The following is a 14,984-nucleotide window of genomic DNA, read 5'->3' as shown; positions in this document are numbered from 1 at the left end:
CATTTTTCAACATGTTGAAAAATCTTCACGAGTCTTCCCGTGCTTACCTGCCGTTAGCGAGTCTTCCCGAGTACCTGCCATTCGCGATACGAGCCGTTAAGAGACGTCCCCGAGCTCCGACGTACCCGCTACGTTCATTCTCCGTGCTTACCACGAGCTTGATTTTTTTTAAACTCGGGAGAGCTCTTGGAGTGAACTCGTACCGTGGGACAGGGCTATTGGTGTGCGGGGATCGCTGGTCGGTGCGGACTCGGTGGGCCGAAGGACCTGTTTCCACACTATATCTCTAAACTAAACTAAAATTATGATGCACAGATAGGGTAGACAACCAGAACCTTTATTCCCAGGGTGGAAATGTCCCAGACCGTTTCACTTTCCGCAGATGCTGCCTGACTTGGTGAGTGTTTCCAGTATTTTTAATTTTTCTCTCAAATTCTCAGCCCTTGCAGTTTTATGATTGACAATGGGTTAAATATAGCCGGCTGGTTGCTAAAAGCTGAAGGCGTGAGTCCCTGTGCTGCAGAGAACGCCCAGAGAAAACATTGACTTGCGGTTATTCGTCTACTTGTGATCCTGAAAGGCTCATGAATATTTTACTCACCCCCATCTCAACACTCTGCTGAGGTGGTGAAAGCAAGGAGTCAGTGGCAGATGGGCACAGTGATTAGTTAATATTCTGCAGCGTGACATGGGATGGTGTGTGAGTCGCGAGTGAAGACTGCCATTTTGTTTATCCCTAACTTGAAATGTCAGCGCTGTCGAGAAGCGAAGAGGGTGAACAGAACGTGTCCACTTAATCCCCGTGGCTTTAAATAGAAGGATGTCCTACTGCAGTTGTGAGACCGCACCTGTAGTATTGTGTGCAACACGCTTTGTTTAGATTGGAGATACAGCACGGAAACAGGCCCTTCGGCCCACCAAGTCCCCACTGGCCAGCGATCACACTGACACTATCCTATTCACACCAGGGACAATTTACAATTGTACCAAACTAATTAGAAACATTGAAACATAGAAAATAGGTGCAGGAGTAGGCCATTCGGCCCTTCGAGCCTGCACCGCCATTCGATACGATCATGGCTGATCATCCAACTCAGTATCTTGTACCTGCCTTCTCTCCATACCCCCTGATCTCTTTAGCCACAAGGGCCACATCTAACTCCCTCTTAAATATAGCCAATGAACTGTGGCCTCAACTACCTTCTGTGGCAGAGAATTCCACAGATTCACCACTCTCGGTGCAGGCTCGAAGGGCCGAATGGCCTACTCCTGCACCTAATTTCTATGTTTCTATGTTTCTCTGTGTTAAAAATGTTTTTCTCATCTCGGTCCTAGAAGATTTTCCCCTTATCCTTAAACTGTGAGCCCTTGTTCTGGACTTCCCCAACATCGGGAACAATCTTCTTGCATCTAGCCTGTCCAACCCCTTAAGAATTTTGTAAGTTTCTATAAGATCCCCCCTCAATCTTCTGAATTCTAGCGAGTACAAGCCGTGTCTATGCTGTCTTTCTTCATATGAAAGTCCTGCCATCCCAGGAATCAGTCTGGTATCCCAGGATTTAGCCTACAAACCTGTACGTCTTTGGAGTGTGGGAGGAAACCGGGGCACCCAGAGGAAAACCCACGCGGTCATGGCGAGATTGTGCAAACTCCATGCAGACGTAGTCAGGATCGAACCCGGATCTCTGACGCTGTAAGGCTGCAACTCTACCGCTGTGCCACCGTGCCGCTGCATCGAACGAACGGACAGGTTTTGCATAAGAATTAGTTGTTGTCATGAAACTTTGTAATCAGAATCTATTTTCGTTGCTCCTCTACAAATGTGGACTGTCTGGAGAGTGGAATATTAATTGCATTGGGACTGGTGGTGCACTCTTGCAAGCTGTACATCTTCAGCTGTAGATAATCAGACGAGACTCAGATACAAGCGCACAAGATTCCATTCAGGTTAGGACATTGTCATTTCGAGTCAGAAGATGATGGCAGCTGGCAGTATAACTTGATCCAAGGAATGATCACCTTAACATATGAGGAGCATTTGAAGACACTGGGCCTGTACTCGCTGGAGTTTAGAAGGATGAGGGGGGGGGACTTCATTGAAACGTACCGATTAGTGAAAGCCCTGGAGAGAGTGAATGTGGAGAGGATGTTTCCACTAGTGGGAGAGTCTAGGACCATAGAGGCCACAGCTTCAGAGCAAAAGGACGTACCTTTATAAAGGAGATGAGGAGGAATTTCTTTAGTCAGAGGGTGGTGAATCTGTGGAATTCATTGCCACAGACCACTGTGGAGGAAACGTCATTGAAATTTTTTTAGGTTGAGATTGGTAGATTCATGATCAGACGTTATGGGGAGAAGGCAGGAGAAAGGGATAGAGAGGGAAAGATAGATCAGCCATGATTGAACTTTCTGAATGTTGTAGTCGGCAGGGCAGTACTCTGCATATCTCCAACCTTGACAATTCTACATTTACACCCAGCCAATTAACCTACAAACCTGTACGTCTTTGGAGTGTGGGAGGAAACCGAAGATCTCGGAGAAAACCCACGCAGGTCACGGGGAGAACGTACAAACTCCGTACAGACAGCGCCCGTAGTCGGGATCGAACCCGGGTCTCCGGCGCTGCATTTTGCTGTAAGGCAGCAACTCTACCGCTGCGCCACGGACCGTGACCGCCATCGAACGGCAGAGTAGACTTGAATTAGGCCTAATTCTGCCCCGACACTCTATGAACTTTGATCTCCTGGGCAACGGCAAGTTACAAGGCTCGATGATGCTGTCCAGAGTCTGCAAGACTGCATTGTGTTTTCCTTCTCCATTTATCACTGCATAGAGCCTGCAGGGACTGCTGGGCAGCTTCACAGTCAGCTGAAGCATCACGCTTCAATAGGTTTTAGCTTCCAGCTCCACCGCAGAACCTTACAGAGGCAGCCAGATTGTATTTACTTTTGAGTCCAAAAGCCCCCACTGATTTCGTGATCTGCAATTAACGAGATTGCTGTGATTACGTGATTCTCAGCGATCTTCTGGCCAGTAAGTTGCCCACTTCAGTGTATCAAAATTATTCCGCAAATCCCTCTTTCAATACAAACATGAGCAGCACAATTAGTAAAACAAAAGAGGAAAGACTCTTGACATCCACAGAATGTGACAGTGAGTACACAATGAAGGGAAGTGTGTTCATTCTGCGAGGCTATGCCTGATATTCCATTTGCTTGTCACATTAACTCTCCATCCCTCCCCCACTGTGACCACTTTGTCTTCAACTTCCTAGAGAGTTCCAGCAAAGCCCAGCGGACGTTCAAGACACTAATCCTCAGTGGGGCATGTCACAGCTCCTGGGACTCAATATTGAATTTCACAAGATCTGGTAGAAACAAAGAACTGCAGATGCTGGTTTACAGAAATAAAAAGCAAAATACTGGCCAACTTAGCGGGCCATGCAGCATCCCTGGAGAATATGGATTGTGACATTTCGGGTTGGGACCCACCTTTTCACGCAGAGAGTTGTGAGTCTGTAGAATTCTCTGCCTCAGAGGCTGGTTCTCTGGATACTTTCAAGAGAGAGCTAGATAGGGCTCTTAAAGATAGCGGAGTCAGGGGATATGGGGAGAAGGCTGGAACGGGGTACTGATTGGGGATGATCAGCCATGATCACATTGAATGGCGGTGCTGGCTTGAAGGGCTGAATGGCCTACTCCTGCACCTATTGTCTATTGTCTATTCAGTCTGAAGAAGGATCCTGGCCTGAAACATCACCTATTCATGTTCTCCAGGGATGATCTGCTGCGAAATCTCTTCAGGGTATGCCTACTTTGAAGAGGTCTGAAGAAGGGTCTCGACCCGAAATGCCACCCATTCCTTCTCTCCAGAGATGCTGCCTGTCCCGCTGAGTTGCTCCAGCATTTTGTATCTATCCTGGTTTGAAGAAGTTCTCCTCTCTCTGACCTCTGTGAGACCCCCTCTCTCATTGCTCCCCCTCTGTCATTCCTGTTGCCTCGGCTCTAAGACCATGTTTTATCCCGGACTTGCTGCCACAGCCACATGTGTTTCCTCTGCTCTTGCCTGCGCCTCCATCTTGTGCCTTGGGGCTTCCTACTCTAGTTCCAGGGACCCCCCCCCAGTTCAGGTGCCAAACCCGGAGGGGGTTCCGACCAGAAATGCCACCCATTATTTTCTCCGGAGATGCCTCTGCTGAGTTACTCTGAGTTACTGAGTCACTTTAGTTTAGAGGTACAGCGGGGTGGGAGATTGCAACCTTACGAGTGGGGGCGCTGTCCTGTACGTCTGCCAGTCTTGCAGCTGTCCGGTTTTTTCACTTCTTTTTAATTATTTTTAGTACGTTAAAGGGGGGGTCTAATCTCTTTATGTGTGGGGGGTGGTGGGGGGGAAGGGGGAAACTGCTTTTTCAAGTCCCTACCTGGTCGGAGAGGCTGCCTTCTTCCGAGCAGCACCTTTGACCTGTCCTCGCGGCCTACCAGCGGGTCCTGGAGTGATGTTTCCTGAGGGGACCGGGCCAGAACCTCGGCTTTGGCGGCGGCGCAGCGCTGGAGCGCTATCGCGGAGCGGGCGATGCCTTGCCTGGGTCGCCACGCTGGACCGCCGATAAAAAACATCGTGGAGCGGCCAGCTGCGGCGCTGAACTTTACATCCCCGGAGCCTGGGATCTCTCGCCGAGATCGGCAGTGTGTGAAGCTCCGTCCGGCGCGGTCTGTTGCCTTGGAAGCCGCGGTCTCCGGTAAGAAGGCGGCCGTTCATGGCACCGCAAGCCGCTGAGGGTTCTACCGACGCCGGAGTACCATCACCCGGCGAGAACGGCCGGGAACATCGGGCCCCGTAATGGCGACTGTGGAGGCCTCAATAGGCCCGACTCTGGGTGGACAAGAGGATGGGGACTGGACTTTGTGGGAACCACTGTGGGGGGATGTTTTATGTTTTAATGTTAAACTTCTTGAATGCTATGTTGTATTTTTAGTAGTGTGCTGCAAGGACATCTGAATTTCCCCTGAATAAGGGGATTAATTAATAAAGTATTTATTTATTTATTATTTATTCACATGGTCCACCCTGTTTCAACCAATGCAATCGACCTGGCGTGCACAAACAAAAGATCAAACAGAACAAGTTGTCTTACAACTTTAGGCTGTGTACACCATACGCAAGAAGATGAGATACAGCGTGGAAACAGGCCCTTTGGCCCACCAGGTCCACACCGACCAGCGATCCCCTCGCACTTACACTATCCTGGATATGTGGATAAATGTGAGGTTATCCATTTTGGTGGCAAAAACAGGAAAGCAGACTATTATCTAAATGGTGGCCGACTAGGAAAAGGGGAGATGCAGCGAGACCTGGGTGTCATGGTACACCAGTCATTGAAAATAGGCATGCAGGTGCAGCAGGTAGTGAAGAAAGCGAATGGTATGTTAGCTTTCATAGCAAAAGGATTTGAGTATAGGAGCAGGGAGGTTCTACTGCAGTTGTACAGGGTCTTGGTGAGACCACACCTGGAGTATTGCGTACAGTTTTGGTCTCCAAATCTGAGGAAGGACATTATTGCCATAGAGGGAGTGCAGAGACAGTTCACCAAACTGATTCCTGGGATGTCAGGACTGTCTTATGAAGAAAGACTGGATAGACTTGGTTTATACTCTCTAGAATTTAGGAGATTGAGAGGGAATCTTATAGAAACTTACAAAATTCTTAAGCGGTTGGACAGGCTGGATGCAGGAAGATTGCTTCCGATGTTGGGGAAGTCCAGGACAAGGGGTCACAGCTTAAGGATAAGGGGGGAAATCCTTTAAAACCGAGATGAGAAGAACTTTTTTCACACAGAGAGTGGTGAATCTCTGGAACTCTCTGCCACAGAGGGTAGTTGAGGCCACAGTTCATTGGCTATATTTAAGAGGGAGTTAGATGTGGCCCTTGTGGCTAAGGGGATCAGGGGGTATGGAGAGAAGGCAGGTACGGGATACTGAGTTGGATGATCAGCCATGATCATATTGAATGGCGGTGCAGGCTCGAAGGGCCGAATGGTCTACTCCTGCACCTATTTTCTATGTTTCTATGTTTCTATGTCTATCCTACACACACTAGGGACAATTTCACATTTATACCATGTCAATTAACCTACAAACCTCTCTGTCTTTGGAGTGTGGGAGGAAACCGAAGATCTCAGAGAAAATCCACACAGGTCATGGGGAGAACGTACAAACTCTGTACCGACAGCACCCGTGGTCAGGATCGAACCTGGTGGAGCAGGAGTAGAGTTGTGTCCTTACAGCGTCGGAGATCCGGGTTCGATCCTGACTACGGGTGCTGTCTGTATGGAGTTTGTACACTCTCGCCAAGACCTCGTGGGTTTTCTCCGGGTGCCCCGGTTTCCTCCCACACTCCAAAGACGTACAGGTCTGTAGGCTAATTGTTTTGGTATAATTGTAAATGGTCCCAGGTAGAACGTACAAACTCAGTCTGAAGAAGGGTCTCGAACCGAAACATCACTTCCTCCTTCTCTCCAGAGATGCTGCCTGTCCCGCTGAGTTACTCCAGCGCTTTGTGTCTATCTTTGGTTTAAGCCAGCGTAGAAACATAGAAAATAGGTGCAGGAGTAGGCCATTCGGCCCTTCGAGCCTGCACCGCCATTCAATATGATCATGGCTGATCATCCAACTCAGTATCCTGTACCTGCCTTCTCTCCATACCCCCTGACCCCTTTAGCCACAAGGGCTACATCTAACTCCCTCTTAAATATAGCCAATGAACTGTGGCCTCAACTACATTATGTGGCAGAGAATTCCAGAGATTCACCACTCTCTGTGTAAAAAATGTTTTTCTTATCTCAGTCCTAAAAGATTACCCCTTTATCCTTAAACTGTGACCCCTTGTTCTGGACTTCCCCAACATCGGGAACAATCTTCCTGCATCTAGCCTGTCCAACCCCTTAAGAATGTTGTAAGTTGCTATAAGATCCCCCCTCAATCTTCTAAATTCTAGCGAGTACAAGCCGAGTCTATCCAGTCTTTCTTCATATGAAAGTCCTGACATCCCAGGAATCAGTCTGGTGAACGTTCTCTGTACTCCCTCTATGGCAAGAATGTCCTTCCTCAGATTAGGAGACCAAAACTGTACACAATACTCCAGTTCCTCCTTACACATGAAGAAACTTGAGACGGCATTCAATTAAAAAGAAGGACCTCCTTCTCTGATGTCATTACTGTCTTAATGAACTAAGGCAATCAACATTAGACCAACTATTCAGCCATCTCGATATTATTTTCAGGATCTTGCTGTGTATGGAATTATTGATGTATTTGCCTTCAGGCAGTGCCCACTGCACTTCAGGCTAATGAATTGAATGCAATTCACTTTGATTACTTGTGAGAGCAGTGGTATGGAGCTGGATAATTGCAAGCCTTGCAATCCAATATATGCTGCTGGATTTTTTTACATTTTATTTTGCAAGCAGCATACATCTTAAGGAGCAGTGTTTCAGGCTATCTATCATTACTTATTCATGGATTCCACACATTGGGCCCATTAATGAGCAGAACGCTAGCAGCCAAGGAACTCGGGGAGATATTTTCTCACCAATAGAATTGCTCCTCTTAATGGAACTGGATGGATTACCAACTGAGAAATTTGCAGTTTAAATATTCAAATAAGATACTTCCAGTAAATGAGTGCATCTGATTGCTGGTCCTTATTAAAGGATGCCACTGTATGTTCAACACAGCCATTTTCAGTATATATATATTTAAAGGATATATATACTTTATATGTATCCTTCTTGGGGGGGGTGACAGCAATAACCAACTAGACCTCCCGGTGGCTTAGCACTTCAACTCCCCCTCCCATTCCATACCCGACCTCTCTGTCCTGGGTCTCTTCCATGGCCGGAGCAAGCAACACCGGAAATTGGAGGAACGGCATCTCATATTCCGCTTGGGGAGTCTGCATCCTGGGGGCATGAACATTGAATTCTCCCAATTTTGATAGCCCTTGCTGTCTCCTCCCCTTCCTCAGCCCTCGGGCTGTGTCCTCCCATCCCTCAGCCTTCGGGCTCCTCCTCCTCCTTTTTCCTTTCTTCTCCCCCCCCCACCCGCCATCAGTCTGAAGAAGGGTTTCGGCCCGAAACGTCGCCTATTTCCTTCGCTCCGTAGATGCTGCTGCACCCGCTGAGTTTCTCCAGCATTTTTGTGTACCTTTGATTTTCCAGCATCTGCAGTTCCTTCTTAAACGCAACCTATAAACCTGTACGTGTGGGTGGGAAACCGAAGATCTTGGAGAAAACCCACGGTGGGACCATACAAAGCCGTACAGACAGCACCCGTAGTCGGGAGCCAACCCGGGACTCTGGCGCTGAAAGCGCTGTCAGGCAGCAACTCTAACGCTACGCCACCGTGCCGCCCCATTCAGCGTGCTCTGCTACTCAAGAGTCATTTATTGTCATATGTTCCGGACAGGACAATGAAATTCTTACTTGCTGCAGCACAACAGAATATGTGAATATGTCAATATTGTATCAAATGGGAAAAAAAAAGAAAAAAGTTCAATAAATAAGAAATATAGTACAAATAACAAATAATAATATAGTCTTTTGCAGTTCAGAGCTCATAGCTTATTTGTTGTGTTTAATAGCCTGATGGCTGTGGGGGAGTAGTAATTCCTGAACCTGGACGTTGCAGTCTTCAGGCTCCTGTACCTTCTTCCTGATGGCAGTGGTGAGATGAGTGGCCAGGATGGTGTGGGTGCTTGATGATGTTGGCTGCCTTATTGAGGCAGCGACTACGATAGATCCCTTCGACGGTGGGGAGGTCAAAGCCGGCGATGGACTGGGCAGTGGTCACAACTTTTTGTGGCCTTTTTCGCTCCTGGACGTTCAAGTTGCCGTACCAAGCCACGATGCAACCGGTCAGAATGCTCTCTATCGTGCACCTGTAGACGTTTAGGAGAATCCTCTTCGGCATGTCAGGTAGACCACAACATGGATTATAGAACAGTACAGCACAGGAACAGGCCCTTCAGCCCATCATGTTTGTGCTGAATATTGATGCCAGGATAAACTAATCTCATCTGCCTGTACATAATCCATACCCCTCCAATTCCTGCTTATCAAATATGGTGCCCAATCATGCTAGCCACAGAAGCAGATATATACTCATATTACAATCGCCCAGTATCCTTGTAAAGTTTTCATAAGGTCATATGTGATGGGAGCAGAATTAGGCCATTCGGCCCATCAAGTCATACAGAGATAGGTTGAATAAGTTAGGTCTTTATTCTCTGGAGCGCAGAAGGTTAAGGGGGGACTTGATAGAGGTGTTTAAAATGATGAGAGGGATAGACAGAGTTGATGTGGACAAGCTTTTCCCTTTGAGAATAGGGAAGATTCAAACAAGAGGACATGACTTCAGAATTAAGGGACAGAAGTTTAGGGGTAATATGAGGGGGAACTTCTTTACGCAGAGAGTGGTAGCGGTGTGGAATGAGCTCCCAGTGGAAGTGGTGGAGGCAGGTTCATTGGTATAATTTAAAAATAAATTGGATAGGCATATGGATGAGAAGGGAATGGAGGGTTATGGTATGAGTGCAGGCAGGTGGGACTAAGGGGAAAAAAATTTGTTCGTCACGGACTTGTAGGGCCGAGATGGCCTGTTTCCGTGCTGTAATTGTTATATGGTTATATTGTTATTTGGTTAAGTCTACTCCGCCATGCAATCATGGCTGATCTATCTCTCCCTCCTAACCCCATTCTCCTGCCTTCTCTCCATAACCCCTGACACCTGTACTAATCAAGAATCTATCTATCTCTGCCTTAAAACTATCCATTGACTTGGCCTCCACAGCCTTCTGTGGCAAAGAATCACCACCCTCTGACTAAAGAAATTCCTCCTCGTCTCCCTCCTAAAGGAACGTCCTTTAATTCTAAGTCTGTGACCTCTAGTCCTAGACTCTCTCAATAGTGGAAACATCCTCTCCACATCCGCTCTATCCAAGCCTTTCACTATTCTGTACGTTTCAATGAGGTCCCCCCCCCCACCTCTCATTCTTCTAAACCCCAGCGAGTACAGGCCCAGTGCTCATCATTGTTTTCATTGCTGCAGAATTGAAGAGTTATTGTTAAATGCGTTGGAATCTTTGTATAAACCCCCCAGGCTGTTTCACACGCCGCAGCTCCTCTCTTCAGCGTAAAGGCAGGCACCGGTATTGCAGCACAGACCTGCAGTGTTGCAGCAGAGACGTGGAGAGCTGGTGTCGCCCGCCACTCCTGCAGCGAGCACTGCAGGATTTATCTCTGCAGGTGCAAGAACTGCAAGCACCATACTTTACAAAAAACAAAATCCAAAATTCGCAAGCACTGAAATAAAGCAGAAAATGCTGTTTGAATCACACACTTGTAGGATCATATTAGACAGCGTGGAAACAGGCTCTTTGGAACTGTGCATGGGAACTGCAGATGCTGGTTTAAACTGAAGATAGACACAAAATGCTGGAGTAACTCAGCGGGACAGGCAGCATCTCTGGAGAGAAGGAATGGGTGACGTTTCGGGTCGAGACCCCTCTTCAGTCTACCTTTGGCCGACTGAGTCCATGTCGGCCAGCACTCTGGACTATTTATTATTTTTACCTGCAAACCTGTACATCTTTGGGGTGTGGGAGGAAAGCCGAGCTGGTGAGAATCATCTGATGTTTAGTGTAGTTTAGAGATACAACGTGGAAACAGGCCCTTCGGCCCACCGAGTCCGTGCCGACCAGCGATCCCCGCAGATTAACACCACCCTACACACACACCTGGGACAATTTCACCTTTATACCAAGCCAATTAAGCTACAAACCTGTCCGTCTTTGAAGCGTGGGAGGAAACCGAAGGTCTCGGAGAAAACCCACGCAGGTCACAGGGAGAACGTACAAACTTCATACCAACCTGTAGTCAGGATTGAACCCGGGTCTCTGGCGCTGTAAGTCAGCAACACTACCCCTACACCACCATACCAATGTTCTTAACAGACTTAATCTATCCTGATTTGTAGCGCATGTCATGTGAGTTAGGTGGCAGAAACTAAATGATATTTGAGTTGAACCTCCACAACTAATGCATATATGTAATTGTTTTAATTATTATAATTGATCTGTGTTAGTTCAGGACATTTTTATTATAGGTGTGTCTCTGAAGCTGATTACAAAAGGGATTGGATTATCGACTTGTAGCACGTAAGACCGTTGGCCTCCTTTGAAGGAGGGAGCTGGGTGGACTCACTGTGGTGGAGATGTTAATTGTGTTTTATTGTTTGTTTATTGTATGGTATTATATGGTTTTGGTATCCTATCCACTAATTCCCATTTTATTAAGGGGTTGGACAGGCTAGATGCAGGAAGATTATTCCCGATGTTGGGGAAGTCCAGAACTAGGGGTCACACAGTTTAAGGATAAGAGGGAAGCCTTTTAGGACCGAGATGAGAAAATCATTTTTTACACAGAGAGTGGTGAATCTGTGGAATTCTCTGCCACAGAAGGTAGTTGAGGCCACAGTTCATTGGCTATATTTAAGAGGGAGTTAGATGTGGCCCTTGTGGCTAAAGGGATCAGGGGGTATGGAGAGAAGGCAGGGACAGGGATACTGAGTTGGATGATCAGCCATGATCGTATTGAATGACGGTGCAGGCTCGAAGGGCCGAATGGCCTATTCCTGCACCTAATTTCTATGTTTCTATGTTTCTATACTGAGTTGGATGATCAGCCATGATCGTATTGAATGGCGGTACAGGCTCGAAGGGCCGAATGGCCTCTACTCCTGCACCTATTGTCTATGTTTCTATGTTTATCGCTCACGTTCTCTTTTCTTCTCACCTCAAACAGAGCAAAGATGCCGGGATCAGGACTCTGGTCATGCTGGATGAGCAGGGAGGTGAGTGGAATTCACAGACTCACTACATACCTGGGTGGAGGAAATGGATGATGATACCAAGTTAAAAAGTGCCCACCTTGACATTGCTTAGACCAAAGGGTGAAATTCGACATGTGTGAAAACTCAAATGATGAACAATTAGTTCAATGGTTAAATAAACCTTCGTCGTGGTGCCAGGACATGCTTGGTGTTGGCCCCAAGCCTGTGCTGATTTAGTTCGGGTACAGGAACAAAGTGCAGGGCAGATGCTAAAAATCACATATCATGGCAGGAAGCAGGTAGAGCTCCCTCTGCTGTTTACTAGGTAGATCGTCCAACATCAGAGAAGAGAGTGAGAGAGAGAGAGACATAGACACACACACACACAATGGGAACTTGGACAAGGAACAGGAGATGAGGGAAAGAGAAAGGAGGCCGCACAAAGGCTTGAGGTCCATGGAATAACCTTATCAGGTTTATAGAAACATAGAAATTAGGTGCAGGAGTAGGCCATTCGGCCCTTCGAGCCTGCACCGCCATTCAATCTGATCATGGCTGATCATCCAACTCAGTATCCTGTACCTGCCTTCTCTCCATACCCCCTGATCCCCTTAGCCACAAGGGCCACATCTAACTCCCTCTTAAATATAGCCAATGAACTGTGGCCTCAACCACCCTCTGTGGCAGAGAATTCCACAGATTGACCACTCTCTGTGTGAAAAAAAAGTTCTTCTCATCTCGGTTTTAAAGGATTTCCCCCTTATCCTTAAGCTGTGACCCCTTGTCCTGGACTTCCCCAACATCGGGAACAATCTTCCTGCATCTAGCCTGTCCAACCCCCTTAAGAATTTTGTAAGTTTCTATAAGATCCCCTCTCAATCTCCTAAATTCTAGAGAGTATAAACCAAGTCTATCCAGTCTTTCTTCATAAGACAGTCCTGACATCCCAGGAATCAGTCTGGTGAACCGTCTCTGCACTCCCTCTATGGCAATAATGTCCTTCCTCAGATTTGGAGACCAAAACTGCACGCAATACTCCAGGTGTGGTCTCACCAAGACCCTGTACAACTGCAGTAGAACCTCCCTGCTCCTATACTCAAATCCTTTTGCAATGAAAGCTAACATACCATTATCTGCCTTCAAAGGTTGGCCAACACCTCCTGGACCGTAATATAGACTATCATCAAGACGTCTCTATTAATTGTCTCAAGTTCCCCAGTCTCCACGGTTAAAACAGAATGAAACACGTGTTGCCAAGGTCCTGTGGGCCAGCCAGGTCAGTGTTAGACGACAACACCAGGTATAAGCCAAACTGGCAGCTTCTGTTGAGGAAATGGACAATTGATTTTTCAGAGGTAGATAAAAATGCTGGAGAAACTCAGCGGGTGCGGCAGCATCTATGGAGCGTAGGAAATAGGCAATGTTTCGGACTGATGTAGGGTATGGGGGGGGAGTTGGGAAGAAGAAAGCAAGAGGAGGAGCCAGGGGGCTGAGGGAGAGCTGAGAAGGGGAGGAGACAGCAAGGGCTACCTGTAATTGGAGAAGTCAATGTTCATGCCGCTAGGGTGCAGACTGCCCAAGCGGAATATGAGGTGCTGCTCCTCCAGTTTCCGGTGGTGCTCACTCTGGCCATGGAGGAGACCCAGGACAGAAAGGTCAGATTCGGAATGGGAGGTGGAGTTGAAATGCTGAGCCACCGGGAGATCAGGTTGGTTATTGCGGACCGAGCGGAGGTGTTGGGTGAAGCGATCACCAAGCCTACGCTTGGTCTCACCGATGGAGATCAGCTGACATCTAGAGCAGCGGATGCAATAGATGAGGTTGGAGGAGGTGCAGGTGAACCTCTGCAGCACCTGGAACGACTGCTTGGGTCCTTGAATGGAGCCGAGGGGGGAGGTAAAGCGACAAGTGTAGCATTTCATGCGGTTGCAAGGGAAAAGTGCCCGGGGAAGGGGTGGACATGGTTTCTGAATGTTCATCTTAACAATGTAATAGTTGTACATGGAAGAGTTTGTGTCATAGAATATTGATCAATCCAATCAGACAAGCATGAACTCCACAATAGTTCTCTAGGGGAATTATTAAATGAATAATCTGCTATTACAAATTTACTCTTAAAATCACTGTAGCTGATCTCCATGTGTGTACCTGCTTCCTATTTGACCCATCTAGACACACTTGAGTATATGATCATCAGTACACTCCATGCATTGTCAGTGTTGCATCTATTATTTTTTATTTCAAAATATACTTTATCGGAGAAATGAACATATCCAATACATGAATATCCCGTCTGAAGAAGGGTTTCGGCCCGAAACGTTGCCTATTTCCTTCGCTCCATAGATGCTGCTGCACCCGCTGAGTTTCTCCAGCTTTTTTTTGTGTAATATCCAATACATGATCCATGCAAGAGTCCATCCAACATTCTCGGATCCCGTACATACATTCATTACCGTTTACACAAATGACACAGATTTATCCCCCACCCTTGCCACTCATGTGGCCCACTGGCGGGGAATCCCTTCCCTTATCTCTACCACACCCTGCTCTCCATGTCCAGCAACGGAAGGACCCTAGACTGTGGTCCTCCCCCACCGAGCCTTGGCGTTGGCTGCGCCGAGCTTCAGTGCGTCCCTCAGCACGTACCCCTGCAGCGGGCCAGTCGGCAACATTCCCCGACCCACATCTCGCTCCGCTGGTAGATCAACAAAGCTATGCTATACTTAAAACTACTGTAACCAGCCAGTTAATTCAGCTAGTTCATGCCGTTAGTTTAAATGCTGCACAAGCCTCCCCTCATTCCTTTTCATTTAACTTTATATTCCTTTGTCATGTATTTTCCAAGCTTCCCGTTAAATTCTTCCATTGCTCTGCTATTTATCTCAACACCCCTCTGAGCGAATGGGTTTATTGGCCAAGTATTCACATACAAGGAATTTGCCTTGGTGCTCCGCCCGCAAGTGACAACAACATTCAGTGAGTTGGGAATGACAAAAAAAAACATTAATAATAAAACATTATTGATTAAACATATGAATTAAGTAAAATATCTTGTAGCCCCTACAGGTGAAGGGATATATCCTAAATTTCTTTCAACAT

At 47.2% G+C, this 14,984-nt stretch overlaps 1 protein-coding gene across 2 annotated transcripts in view; it reads left to right on the top strand.

The window, feature by feature from the left end:
- LOC129714199 (synaptosomal-associated protein 25) overlaps positions 1 to 14,984 on the top strand; it is a 113,530-nt gene that overhangs the window by 79,471 nt on the left and 19,075 nt on the right. For both annotated transcript variants that reach the window (XM_055663721.1, XM_055663720.1), the window contains exon 4: positions 11,858 to 11,906. In XM_055663721.1, the coding sequence (XP_055519696.1) occupies positions 11,858 to 11,906 (49 nt within the window). The remainder of the gene's footprint in view (positions 1 to 11,857; positions 11,907 to 14,984) is intronic.

The sequence above is a fragment of the Leucoraja erinacea genome, chromosome 38 (assembly GCF_028641065.1).
Source record: "Leucoraja erinacea ecotype New England chromosome 38, Leri_hhj_1, whole genome shotgun sequence".
Taxonomy (NCBI): domain Eukaryota; kingdom Metazoa; phylum Chordata; class Chondrichthyes; order Rajiformes; family Rajidae; genus Leucoraja; species Leucoraja erinaceus.
The sequence above is the reverse complement of the archived record's forward strand: the minus strand, read 5'-3'. Positions and strand labels throughout refer to the sequence as shown.